The sequence below is a fragment of the Perognathus longimembris genome, chromosome 10, assembly GCF_023159225.1.
Source record: "Perognathus longimembris pacificus isolate PPM17 chromosome 10, ASM2315922v1, whole genome shotgun sequence".
Classification (NCBI taxonomy): Eukaryota; Metazoa; Chordata; class Mammalia; order Rodentia; family Heteromyidae; genus Perognathus; species Perognathus longimembris.
The window spans coordinates 20,786,215-20,800,421 of NC_063170.1; the positions used below are offsets into that span (position 1 = coordinate 20,786,215).

The 14,207-nt window shown below is 43.4% G+C and overlaps 1 protein-coding gene across 1 annotated transcript in view; it reads right to left on the reverse strand.

The window, feature by feature from the left end:
• Nucleotides 1-337: 337 nt before the first annotated feature.
• Nup93 (nucleoporin 93) overlaps nucleotides 338-14,207 on the reverse strand; it is a 110,300-nt gene continuing 96,430 nt past the window's right edge. The window contains exons 10-22 of the mRNA XM_048355541.1: nucleotides 13,924-14,081; nucleotides 12,281-12,446; nucleotides 11,829-11,922; nucleotides 10,856-11,047; nucleotides 10,143-10,269; nucleotides 9,975-10,047; nucleotides 9,775-9,819; nucleotides 7,435-7,551; nucleotides 6,633-6,751; nucleotides 5,251-5,368; nucleotides 4,522-4,605; nucleotides 3,768-3,896; nucleotides 338-613 (exon numbers count right to left, since the gene is read on the reverse strand). Coding sequence (XP_048211498.1) covers nucleotides 503-613; nucleotides 3,768-3,896; nucleotides 4,522-4,605; nucleotides 5,251-5,368; nucleotides 6,633-6,751; nucleotides 7,435-7,551; nucleotides 9,775-9,819; nucleotides 9,975-10,047; nucleotides 10,143-10,269; nucleotides 10,856-11,047; nucleotides 11,829-11,922; nucleotides 12,281-12,446; nucleotides 13,924-14,081 — 1,533 coding nt within the window. The 3' untranslated portion in view covers nucleotides 338-502. The remainder of the gene's footprint in view (nucleotides 614-3,767; nucleotides 3,897-4,521; nucleotides 4,606-5,250; nucleotides 5,369-6,632; nucleotides 6,752-7,434; nucleotides 7,552-9,774; nucleotides 9,820-9,974; nucleotides 10,048-10,142; nucleotides 10,270-10,855; nucleotides 11,048-11,828; nucleotides 11,923-12,280; nucleotides 12,447-13,923; nucleotides 14,082-14,207) is intronic.

Consider the following 14,207-nt stretch of genomic DNA (forward strand, 5'->3'; position numbering starts at 1 on the left):
AGTGGGGCAAGAGAACATGCAGCATGTGGTATTTTACTTACAAATTCGAAACCACCTAAGGCTGAAGTTGGTTTTCACACTCAAATAGAAATGTGAAAATAAACTATGACTCCTTATATGGCCTACTGCATCTAAATAAAAGTAATTCCCAAAAGCTTTGTTTCCTTGCTCATTATGGGTAATTTTTTAATCAAGGAAGGTCAGTTTAACCAAATTACAGACATCTATATAGCCTCTCATTCTCTGGACCAACAACTATGGATGTTTTTGCCCTCTAATACACAAATAAAAATTAATGAAACTTTAAAGGAAACAAAAAGAAAATAAAGGAATATTGAAAAGAAATACAAATCAAAGAAATTTATTAATATTGACAAAAATACATAATACAAAAACAAAACAAAACAACACAACAGAAATGAAAGCCAAACCCCCACCCCAGTGGGTTCCTGTGCCTAATGTACTGACAGTGTGTAGTCCCAAAAGCCCCAAAGCATGGCACTTAATTCATGAGGACCTCCATCTGCACCAGCCTTGCATTGGTGTCCCCAGACGTCCGGTAGGGTATCATTCCAGCAAAGGTAATCAGGGCTCTGGCTTGACTTCGGAGTTGCTGAGAGAGGGAGCAAGGCAAGAAAAACAGTTAGCTTTCAAGTCAAGCAATACACTGAGCACTGTAGGCATGCTCTTTCACTCTCTACCCCATGGTGTCAGGATCCTGGTGGCGTGGGTGACATTCTCACCCTTCACTGTCATATCATATCCTGCAGCACCAGGCAGGGTAGCAAACTTGCTCACCGGAGCCCCAGTTTCATGAGGCACCAAAGCCCTTCTACTAAGCAAAAAGCCAATGAGTCTGCCAGCCAAATTGGCTCACTCAACACTTGACTAGCTTCTGACACAGCTCCGAGCTTCAGGGCTGTCTGCCTGGCTGGTATTTGTCCACTTGCTTCCTTGGGGATCTGAGTTTCTGGGGCCTTGTGAAGTATCTGCAAGGCCAGAGGCAAGGACTGTGACTGTCGGTCCATGTCCTTTTCCTATCCCACCCCACATTTTTTTCCCCTTTCCCTTTCTTCCTCCCTAACATATGTGGCTCTCTCCTCCCAGGCAACAATACTTATTAAATCTCTGGCTTATTCCTGGAGGGAAAAAGATGGCTTTTAATATTTAGAGCCAGGTGTTTATAACAACAACAAAAGACAACCTTTATTATTGGAAGTAGAATAAAGAAACTCAGGAGAATAGTTTCAGGTATAGACAGAGAAATCTACACCTTTCTGTACCAGTAACAAAACTTTTAGAGAAAACTCAAGGGTCATTTACTAGGTTTACTTAAGAACTGTTCTAAGAAAACTGAAAAGTGAATGTTTTTTACATGATGTGTGAAATAAGTTGGCAAGTATATATTCTTATTAATGTCTTACAGAAAGAAATCTTATTTTGTGATAAGAATGTTCATTGTATTTCCTTTAAAGGTGAATAAAAAAGCACACGGGCTTTTGATGCTTGATTTGGTTGCTTTAAATTAACCTTAAGAATGTTAAGGCAAAAAGCTCAAATGCTTCTTGAGCAAGTAGCTTTAATATATAAACTTCTCCTCAATCTTACTCATGCTTATCTTATAGAAAAACCAAAACTAAAACCAAAACCTAAGAGTGATAGACAAGAGGAAGCCAGGAAAATGGCTTGGTTCATGGCATGCAAAAACTTATTTCTATTTAATAATCCTGCAATACTAAGGGGTCAAATCTAGGGTCTCGGGCATGTGGGCACATGTTCTACCACTTAGCTACCCAGTGTTAGCATATGAAAATCAAATGTCTAAAAAGACTGACCAAAAAAAAAAATGAACTTTTTACTTGACTTATGAACTACAACCCCTTTGTATATTACCTTTATAATGACAATTAAAAATTAAAAAAGAGAGACTGAACCCCAGAGAGAAGGTACTGTAAAGCCATGTCCCTTCAGATGAGGACAACAGCCTGCCAGACCACACACACACACCCCACGCCATAAGCCACACACCAAGTACCAGCACACACCTTCATCTCAACATGTACTCTTACATATGTCACTGCACTGTTCCCTTAGTAATAGCAGATTCCCGCTAAGTAGTAAGTGCAGTGAGGCCACCACTGGCACATCTGGAAGGTCGGCTCTTGTCCAACCAAAGACAGACACAGACCAGCAGATGCCTCCAAGGCCCACAGGGACCAGCTGACCGCTCTAGTGCATCACTCCTGAGTACTGTCACCCATATCCTAAAAGTGAGCATTTCTGCCACCATTCACTAAGTCATGTCACAAATGCTGACTGTGGGGGCGCAGTGGAGATAGCCTGTCAGGGCTTCCCAAACTCCCACTGTCTGAACCTTATCACAAATTAAATGGAGCAGGGCACAGTGACAGCCTAGTACTTGGGAGGCTGCGGCAAGATGATCCAGAGCTCAAGGTCAACCTGGGCTATATACGGAGATTGCCTCAAAAAACCAAGGGCCCCAATGCAGTTCAGTGGCAGAGTACTTGCCTAGCGTGCCCAAGATCCTAAGCAACATCCAGGAAAAAAAAAAATCAGTGTAAAAATAGGTTCTGCCTCATGGCTTATATGGGTAAAACGTGTGTGTGTGTGTGTGTGTGTGTGTGTGTGTGTGTGTGTGTAAAACGTGTGTGTGTGTGTGTGTGTGTTTTGGTCAGTTATGGGGCTTCAACTCTTGGCCTGGGAACTATCCCTGAGCTTTTGAGCTCTTCCACTTGAGCCCACAGTGCCACTTCTGGTTCTCTGGTGGTTAATTGCAGGTAAGAGACTCACAGACTTTCCTGCGCTGGCTAGCTCTGAACTGAGATCCTCAGATCTCAGCCTCCTGAGTAGCTAGGATTATAGGCGTGAGCTACCAGTACCCAGCTCAAATACATGTATTCTTGTCAAATCAGACATTTGTTGTGAGTCTCAGGGTCTTAACTCCTGGACTCTGATGAAACCTACAGGGAGCAAAAAAGGCCCAGGCTAAGAAGCCAGACAGAGCTGGCCTCCAGGTATGAGCCTTGCACCTACCTACCCAGCTACAGGCATCTCGGTATTCTGGGCTGTTAAATGGAGATGGCAATGTTATCCTAGGCTGCCTTTCTGAGGTAATGCTCAGAGAGGAGAAACAAAGGTTTATATCAAAGTAATATGTTGATTCTTAAAAGTATGGTTTTGAGGGGCTGGGATTATGGCCTAGTGGCAAAAGTGCTTGCCTCGTATACATGAAGCCCTGGGTTCGATTCCCCAGCACCACATATATGGAAAATGACCAGAAGTGGTGCTGTGGTTCAAGTGGCCGAGTGCTAGCCTTGAGCAAAAAGAAGCCAAGGACAGTTGCTCAAGCCCTGAGTCCCAAGGCCCAGGACTGGCAAAAAAAAAAAAAAAAAAAAAGTATGGTTTTGATGAAAGTGCCCACCAATAAACTAACATTCACAAAGTAACTTTATACTTAAAAATGAGCAAAAAAAAATTTGTATGGGGGTGAACTATTGATCTGCATTTTGTTTGATTTGTTATTTACATCTTTAGGGTTTTTTTGTTTTGTTTTTCTGTTTTTAGTTTGAGAAGTGCAATAATCCAATTAGTGTTAGAATTTCTCTGGAGCTCCCTGACACAAGGTTTGTTGAGGTGCCAGAAAGTAAGGGAAAAGAACAATGTAGGGTCCTGTGGTCTCATAACAGGGCCATGGATTCTGGTCTGGAAGGTGCCTCGTAATATTCTCATGAACGCTGGGATCTTACAGAGTCACGGTCCTCGATGACTCGCTGGGGCCTGGACGCAGAGGATGGACTCGTCCCCTTGAGCCTCTTAAACTGTGTGAACAAGATGTTCATGGTGGCGAGGAGCACTTCTGAGAGGTTATGTCTGATCTGTATAGAGAGAAAAACATGGAATAAAGAAAGGACCCGGCCTCAGGCCAGCAATGAGTGGAGGAGGGATGGCCTCTGATGTCACATCATATACTACATCTGCCAATGGAGAGCTGCAGTCATGAAAAAGGAGCTGGTGTCCACATCGTGTAAGGGCCACTGTGACTATGGCATCCAGACAGTGCTGCCCTTCTTCCTGCTCTGGGAAGGCAAGCCAAAAGCATTCTGGGTGGGCTAGCAGTGATGACCAAAAAGCATCTGGATTTGACTATCAGTAGATGAGGGTGCACACACTGGTTCTTCACAGTCCCCACTATTTCATACTGCCTCATTACGGGCATGGATCATATGCATGCTTTTTGTGTACCATGGAAATTCTTAAAGAAGGTCAGAGTTAAACATTCATATACATTATGGTACAAGGGAGCAGTAAGAGAATTAATCCAGACCTCACAGGATCAACCCTGGAGACTCCCTCCCAGGAAAATGTATATCCTCCCAGAAAAACCAGAATTTCCTGGAACAGAGATTGAAAATAGATTGCTAGCTATGTGAAAACCAAAAGCTTCAAATGTGTAAGTGGGGAAACACCAGAATTCCATAAATTGGGAAGAAAAGGACTCACTTCATCACTGAAGTTCCTAAAGGCAGCCACTCTTTCTTCTACACTTTCCTGATTCAGGGGCACCAGCTTTAAGCGATCAATTATCTGTTGGGGGGAAAGAAAACCAAAAAACAGACGGCAGTGCCTATGATAACAGCATCAATCTAATCTCCTTCAATGGCTTTTTCCAGCAGTGGTGGAGACTGAGCTCAGGCCCTGTGCTTGCTAGGCAAGTGCGCCAGCACTGAGCTACATCCCCAACCTGTTTCTATTTTTTTGAGACAGGGTCTCACTATGCCACTCAAGCTGGCCTCAAATTCTCAATCTTCCTGCCTCAGTTGTCTAAATGTTAGGATCCTAGGCATTAGGATTATAACCATGTCCAGAAAAAATGATTCTTTAACAGAGAAACACTAATCTCTTTGTATACACAAAGGCTTTGATTCTAACTAACCTGATTCTTATCCTCATTTTCTGTCCCAGTTTTAAAATCCAGAGATCTCAAATTACTTTGAGAATCCTCTCTGTTCCCAGATTAAAGGGAAAGTAACAGAAAAAAGAAATAGAGGGGATGGGGAAGAGGAAAAGCAATACAGAAATCCCCTTTAAGTTCCAAGAAACACACTTGTCTTCTTCATTTAAAAGGCATATTGGTGACATTTCTTTTGTTTTAAATGAGCTCCATGAAGTGATTTGAATTTTCAAGGGCATACATTAACTTACACTTCAAACAGCTCTTCTAAAACTTACATCAAAGGCTCTGTCAATATGGCCACTATGATACTCGTCAAAAAAGGTGATCAAGTCCAAGAGAAGGTAGAATGTTGAGTCCACAAATTTATTTGCACTGATTCCCTGAGCCCTGTACCTGAAAGATAAAAACAGGGAGTGGGAGGGAAGCAAGAGTGTAGGATGAATTTCTGTGTAATCTACAGCATTCGTAATGCATCAAAACCCTTTGAAGTCTCTGCATAAGAGAACTACAGAGTGAGAAAATTTTATTCTAAAATGGTTAAGTGTTGGGGATTCACGCTGCCCTTCCCCCAGCCCTGGGGCAGTGTGGGAGGGAGTCCCTCCCACCTTCCGGCCTCAAAAGGAAGAGAAGCAAGCGGTCCCACCTCTTGGCTTGGCCATGTGTCTAATGGTGGAGGCCTGGCCCTTGGGGGATTGTGATCCCCGCCCATAGAGGAAGTTCGTGACATCACCCTGACAGACACGGTCTTTAGCCTATGACTGACCCTTTGGCCAGTCCCCCTCCTTTCCCACCATTACAGTTATATAACACACACACCCCCAATTAAATCCTGTGAGACTCATGGACCATCGAATTGTCTCCCCGATGCCTCTCTCTACTCCGCCGTTTCTGACACGTGAGGGGACTGGGGGGGGAAAGGGGGGGTCTCGGCAACCTTTCCTCAGCTTAGTGTAATCCATAAGAACACGCTTTGTTCCTTCTGCCGGCGGGAGGAATAAAAGCCGAAGTGTTCTTTCATAGTTTGGGATCAGGCATTCCCCGGGGAGATAGAGGGAAAGGGGGTCCAGAGCCCCCCAACAGTTAAGCACTGGTGGTAGATTTGGTTTAACTTCACCTACATGTACTTTTCATGAACCGTGGTTCTTCAGCCTGGACTACAACCTTGACTGCCAAATATCCAGGAAGAGGGAGGAGAGGTCCTCATGGCAGAAAAGCCCATTAGTCAATGCTACGAATTATTTACTAAAAGGAGATATTTCCCTTGCTGAAGAATGTTTGTGTGTCCTAGAAGTGCATCCCAAACCTAGTTTTCTCTGGGTCATTTTATTAAGGATATATGCTCAGAGTGTACAATACTAATATCCTTTGCCTCAGGCTGGGAGTTAAACACTGTAAAGTCTAATAATTCAGTGGACTTGTGGGTGAAGAGGGTGGTTTCTGTAATACTGGCCTCTAATCAGAAATCCTGCCTCTGAGACTACCCCCATTCCTCCATCACTAGCTGAATTCCTAAATGTTCAAGGCAGGTGAGTTAGTAGAATCATTTTAAAGCTCCCTGTTAACCAGACAAAAGTCAGCATATAATGTAATGGGTCCAGCATCTTGGCAATGACAGTGGCACCCTGAGGCCCCCACAGAGCCAAACTCTAGGCCTTACCGCTCTGCGATGGAGAGTGCCATGTTCTTCAGCCTCTCCTTGTTGGACTGTGGGGCACTGATCTGCGGGACGACAGGGCTCAGCAGTTTGTTCATCAGCTCCAAAACCTTGTCAGCATTCTGTTCAAATGTTTTTAATTAAGAAAATAATCAACAAAAGGAACAGTAATCAAAAATCTAAAGACGGCCGTTCCTGGAGTGATGGATAGAAGTATCTTGTATCTCAATGCAAGTGGTTACACAGATACACACCGATGGAAAATTCATCCATTGTACACTTACTAGCTGTACGTTTTTCTATATCAAACTATTTTCAACCAAAACTTTTTTAAATGGAAGAAAACATGAATTATGACTTTTTTTCATATATACTTTTTTCTGGAAAAAGGACAAATGTAATCTTTTATCTGTTACCTAAATCACCAGCAGCATCACATGTTCTTAGAAATATTTATTCCAGGCTCTAACGAGGCCCCAGCTGTGGGGGTCCTTCTCTGATAACACTATGCACCAGTGTTTGTATGTGTAGGTGGTTTTGCACCATCAGCTTCACTATCAAAATGTGTTTATTCTGTTGCCAAGTAAGCCCGTAGCTGAATGCCTGCAGGACATCTTTTTAAATATGCTGCTCTTGTTTGGCCTGATACACCTTATGGGCAGAAATAATTCTGTAAAATGGGGATTTCACCGAGACTGGACCATTAACTGTCAAAGTGTTAGGAAAAAAGGCATCAGCAAGGAAAGTATTTCAACAATGGTGATATCAAAATGTTTGTGCAATAGAAGCAAATGGTACACATTACCTTGGCAAGGTCATAAAGCTTTGCGGCATCTTCGAACAGTCCTTTATTTTCTGCCACAGAGGCAACTTTGTTGATAATGGGCTTTGTGTCACTAGTGAACTTATCTATGACTCCAGGCTGACAAGACAAATTATGGGGGGACAGGGGAAGGAGAGAGATGGGTGCACAGAACTATTATTTTCAACACACAGAAGCAACTGGAATAAAAAAAACAACACATTAACTGAAAGCACTTTCCTTGAGCAATGCATGCATTTCATCTGCTAGACTCTGGCTTTCTGGAAGATGTAAGGTCCTATTAAAGCTATGTGAAAAGATCAGGAAAACAATACACAAAGGGGCAGACTTAAGAGAAGCAAAGAGGAATCAGCCATAAAACATTTCTGCTTTAAGCTTTTCCAAATGTCCTAGAGCATAGCTGAAATTATCAAGTGATTTTAAATTTGCTGAGCAGTAGGAACTAGAAGGAAAAATCAGAAAGCCTAGAGAAAACTTTTAAAGGTTTTAGATTTGCTTTCTAAGTCAGATGGTAAAAAAAATTCAGTGTTTAAAAAATGCATGGGAAATTGTGCCAGGACATTAAAAAAAAAACCACTTGCATTGCCACTAAATAGTAAACAAATGATCAATAGGTAAATGGTTCCTGAGAGAGGCCTCAGGAATGGTGGGAGGGTGCAGATGGATAATGCACTGTCTCTGGACGTCTGGATACTTCATTGGCTGAACTCTCAGGATCATATCAAGTTGGGGTGACCTGCCCCTGCTACTTGGGAGGTAGTACAGGAGTTGAGTAAAAAGCATAGGATTGGAGGCCAGAAGGAGTGTTCCAATTTCAGCTACGTGGATCTTGAGGAAAAAAATTAACCTCTCTTATCTCCATTTCCTCACTTGGAAAGCATAGATAGTAACAGTTCCTACCTTGTTGGGTTATTGTGGTGGTTATACAAGCATGTGTGTGCAAAGTGCTCAGCCTAACACCTATCAACACACTGCCCAATAAGCAAGGACCATCACAGTTACCACAGGCAGGCTTCTCTTCTGAACTAGGCAGGCTGAGCTTGTGTGGAGAGCCCCAGTCAAACCACATATTCTGATGACAAAGGAGAGTGAGTCCCTGAGAGGCCAGTGACTTTTCCAAGGTTTCAGAGAGAGGTGAAGCCAGGACCAGTCTGACCTGCCATGACCCAATGGGTGCAGCACATTTCAGAGGAACGGCTGAGGCTCTGAGAGTAGCTACACTTCCAGTGTTAATGTGGAGCTCTGAGCCCTCAGAAGGGAGAGTAGGTACAGAAATCAGAAATCACTACGTGTGCTTTCATGCTTTGCATGGGTGAAAAAAAAATGCCTCCTCACCTCAAAAATAATGGTAGGTACAAAAAGAAGAATATTGTTAACAAAAAGTTATCAAATCAAAAATTTAGAAATATTAAAGAAACACACAGATATGTAAAACCAAGGTCATCATTTGACTATTAATCTGTGTGTCTGTGTTGAGATGGTCTCACTCACTACATAGCTCAAGGTCACCTAGAACTTTCAATCTTCTTTCCTCAGCTTCCCAAGTGCTAGGTATTTCAGCAAGGGCTACCACACCTAACTCATTCCATTTTTGAAACCAAGTAACTTTGCTCAGGTTTGTATCAGTACTTCAAATCCTGACAGTTACAAATCTCAAATTAACTCTATCTATCTATCTATCTATCTATCTATCTATCTATCTATCTATCTATCTATCTTAGTGAATTAACATTTTTTCTTTTTTGGGGAAGGGGGACTTAATACTAGGACTTGAACTCAGGGCCTCATACTTGCTATATAGGCACAGTACCACTGAGCCATGGCCACTAGCCTTTTTTTTGCCCTGGTTATTTCTGTAGGTCTTTGGGGCTTGAACTCAGGGCTTGGGAGCTGTTGCTGAGCTTTTTGTGCTCAAGGCTAGCATCCTACCACCTTGAGCCATAGCTCCGGTTCTGGTTTTTTGGTGGTTAAGAGTCTCACGGACTTTTCTGCTCTGGCTGGCTTTGAGCCAAGATCTTCAGATCTCAGCCTCCTGAGCCAGTAGGATTATAGGCATAAGCTTGGTTATTTTTTGACACAGTCTCACTTCCTGCTTAGATATGTACTTGGGCTGCAATCTATCTATTTTAGGCTTCCTACTGCAGCTGGGTTGACATGTGCTACTGTGGCTGCTCACTGGTTTAGAAGTGAACCTCATGTGTGGGCCTGGGCTGGCCTTGAACTGTGATACTCCCAATCTCAGCCTCTCAAGTAGCTAAGATCAGAAGTGCTTGCCCTTAGTACCTGGCCTTTTAATATTTCTTCAGAATATGTTTAACTTACCTTTCTACTTCCATCATTTTCTAGTTTCCCAAGAATCATATCAAACTGAGGAGGGGAAAAAAAAGGTTACTGAAGAAAGATAAATCAAAGGACCTCCCATCCCCCACACCCCTGCCATATTCACCATAACCACACTGAAGGAAAGCTGAATGAGAACATGTACTAAAAACTACAAGTAGGAGAGATGGACACAGACCTACCTCTCTACTCTCTATCACAAGCTCGCTCACACAGCGCAAAAACATGTTTTCTCCTTGACTATCTTTCTCATCTCTGTAAAAGGACAAGAGAAAACTCAGTTTCTGATATTGACTAAAAAAAATAGTCACTCTCAGATTTGATGGTAAAGGGTCAAAGGCAAATTTTACCTGAGGAAGTAAAAGTACTGGAGCGCCTCCCTTGGGTCGGTGGACTCAAATTTCCGGGTGTAGAGCATGAGGAGCCGCACAAAGTTCAGCCGCCGCATGCAGGGAGGGTCACCCGGCTCATGGCTAACTGCATGAGGAAACAGAGTGCATCATAACAACATGACCCACCTACTCCGAGCAACTGAGGACTTGCAGAAGCTGAGTCTATACACTAGTCCACCAGCACCTATCCACTCCAGCAGCCCATACATTGTTCCCATGTGAGCTCTGGTCACACAACCAACCCTCACCAACCTGTCCTCAATTCTCTTATAGTAAATTACCAGTATGATGGTCTTGGAGTGAAAAGATCATACTACAACAAATCATGGCTGGTGCTCTGGAGTATTTTATTGCCAGTCATATATATTTACTTGGCTCTCCCACCCATGCTGGTAGCACCTAGGATAGCTGGTTGGGGTTAGCCAAGACTTAATGGGACCCAGGTTCTTAACTCTCAGGACTGACTGCTTTGGCCATAGAGTAGTACTTCCTTTATTTAGCTCTTCAGAAAAGACTAACAAAAGAAAAAAAAAAAAGGACTCCATTGTAAGCATCCAAGTGTCTACAATGCTTTTGGATGACTGGCACCATCTGCCCAAATCTTTCGTGGTTAGGATTCTGTGGGCACTGCTGTCATGAGAGCAGATATGAATAGAGGCACGAATACTCACGGAGCTGGGCACTCTGTCCCGAGGATTTTAAGAGCAACTTCAACTCAAACAGCACGAGGGCCACATGGACAGCATGGCAGCGCAGCCGCTCCATGCGGAAAAGAAAAGCAATGGCCGCCTCAAACTGCGCAGTCAGGAACAGCACTTGGAAGTAGAGAAAGGGCTGCTGGTTCACTGTGAAGTGGGACTCACCTGGATGAGAAGATCCACAAAACCCACTCAGAAGGAAGCTGTCAATGGTAGCACAACCCCCAAGCAGCAGCCCTGTGTGTCTGTCTGCTGGCCTTGCCAGGTGGGAAGAAAGCACCAGCATGAGCCTGTATTAATACAGGGGCCTCTGGTGCCATGTGCAATGTGACCTGCTCCTACACTTTCTCTAGCCCTCACAAGAGGACTGAGAGCAGGAGCCAGGTTTATAAATCCAAACTGGCTGCGTCCAACAGGAGAAACAGAGTTAAGCATTTTAGAAGAGATTACACAGTGATGATTTATTTCTGACACTTTGGTAAGAGTCACTCACTATGGAGACAAATGAAGACTTCAAGGATACTTTACTTCATGCATATTCACAGAAATTTGAACTCAATAACTACTGAACGCTGACTAGAGTTTATCCTTTTCTTCCAAGAATTATTAAACAATGTGGGGAGCAGGGGAGGGGAGAGAAGGGTAGAGAAAAGACAGTTCTTCCTCTTTTGTGCTCAGGTGTGGTTATGGACAAGGATCTTCTAGGAAGTAGTGAAGTCTAGTTTTTATGTTGCCCTGGGCAAATGTTTACCAGAGCAAAAGACTTACAGAAAATATTTCACTGTTGATCACCATGTAAGTCATTTACTTATCTGTAGGCCACATATCCTCTTGATGTAAAATGGTTTTTAAAAAAAGTTTAGGAATGAAGGACTTTTCCAGAGGAAAACCACGTGGTTGCCTTAAGTGGACAAGGGAGAAAGAAGGTGGTTACCCAGAATCTTACCATAGTCTTCCAACAGCTGTTTCTGGAACTGTGAGAGGGTGAGTCTGTCTTGTGGGGAGCTGGTACCATCGTCATCAAAACATACCTGGTTCAACTAAATCCCCAAAAGAAACACAAACATAGGTTCAAATGTCATCCTGAACAATGTGCCTAGCAGCCATGCTCGGTGCTGTGAGCTGAACCTGTGTGGAAAAGTATGGTTACTGGGGCTGGGAGGATGGTGTTCAGTGGTAACACTAGCATGTGGAATGGCCTGGGTCATTAAATAAACAACAAATAAGCATGTAAATAAACAAAAATATGGTTGGTTATTAGCTGGGGTGGGGCCAGCACACAAGAAATCCACTGGCTTGGCCCTGATCACCTTACTGGTATGGTCCATTAAGCAGGTATGGAGAACTTGAGCATACAGAAGGGGTAAAGCCCTGCCCAGGGACAGAAAAAATGTCTACCTTCAGCCACAAGTAGTCCTCAGTTTTGTCTGCCACTTCACTCTGGTTGTCAGTGATGTCACATCTGCCAATGATACAGTACACAGCCCGCTTGTAGGGGTCTGTGTTGTTCCTGAGGGCTCTGCGGTAGTGAAGGCGGAGTTTGTTTTCAGTCGCTGGGGATAACCTGAACACATCAAGAGAACAGTCAGATACACACAGTAAAGATCCTCAAGGGAAAGAAAAAGTACTCACTAGGCAGTGAGGAAGCTCAGAGCAGCGGACATCATCCACCTGCACTGTCCCTCTGACCTCCCTTGCAGTTGCATCTGTGGCTCTTTGCTGGTCAGCTCTCTCTAGTCCTGAGATCTAGGGAGATCAGCAATGCTGGGGACTAGCACTCCACCCCATCTCAGAAGCCCTCATACAGTGAGGGACCAAAGTAAGTCCTTCCTTTAACTATCTTAATCTTTTGGCCTCTACATCCCTTATTCATATGGGATTACCTTCCTCCGCCCCAAATACATGTAGGTTCTTCTGGGTAAAGGAGCTAAGATATTAATCCTTTTCTTTCTTCTTCCCTCCCTACCTTTGCACAGGTGTGTGTGTGTTGTGACATTAACCAATACTCCTTTCTTCCTTTCCTTTTGTGGTTTTGGAGATTAAACTCAGTCTTGTACTAGGCTAGCACTCTACCACTAAACCACATCCCCTAGGGTTCTGCAAACTACAACATGAGCAAGATGAGCTTGTGGTTTAAGAAATCTCTTGACGGGCTGGGGATATAGCCTAGTGGCAAGAGTGCCTGCCTCGGATACACGAGGCCCTAGGTTCGATTCCCCAGCACCACATATACAGAAAACGGCCAGAAGCGGCGCTGTGGCTCAAGTGGCAGAGTGCTAGCCTTGAGCGGGAAGAAGCCAGGGACAGTGCTCAGGCCCTGAGTACAAGGCCCAGGACTGGCCAAAAAAAAAGAAATCTCTTGACATGCATTATAAATGTTGCCAAGTAAAGTGGCACTCATTTTTCACATATAAAACAGAAGTACCATTATTTTTCTACATACATACCTATATATGTATATATATGTGTATATATACACACATACACACTCTACATACATACGTATATAAAACTGGATTTGGATATAAACTTATACCCAATGATGAAAAACTGTTTATCAGTTTAATGCAAGAGCATTTCTGAAAAAAAGAGCTTAATAAATTAACTCAATGTTATCTTCCAAGATTGCTAACTTTATGATCCAAATCTTCAAGCTATGAAGCATGTGACAGCATAGCTCTACATTATGCTGAATGGAGAAGCACTTTTGTTTAGCAAGTAAAGTGAGTGTAAAAACAAAAGTTCCATTGTGTAAAGAATCCTGGTGTGCCCAGTACGGTAAAGCATGCAGTCCATCATGCTCCCAAACGTAGTCCGGAACAGAATTCCTAAGCACAGATAAGTGCAATTCTAGGTATGCATATTAGAGTGGGGCTCTCTTTTCATGTTTTAAATCATTATCCCTAAGAGAGTTCTGCTCACTAAGCTCCTTCTGCTCCAAGCAGAAACTTAATTTGAGCATGTGCAGGGAAGAGAACACTGGAGGCCGCCCCCTCAATTCCACGCGGCTTTTTCTGGATGCGCCTTGCCACTCACTGTACCTTCTGTCTTTGCTGTTCATGTACTCCTGGAACCAGGTTTTAAACTCTCCCAGCTGGTGCTGGGCTCGATTGACCACCTGTGATGCAGCAAGCAGGTCCCCACAGCGCATGCAGTAATAAATTAATGCCCAAACAGGATGGCCTTCTACCTCTCCATCCTAAAACAGGAATGACAGATACTCAAAATAAAACAAAAGAAGCTAACCAACAATTTCTAATGTACCAGCTAAGTCCCTGTCCTTGTACCAAGTCACTTACGTTTCCATAGCAACACCATAATGTTA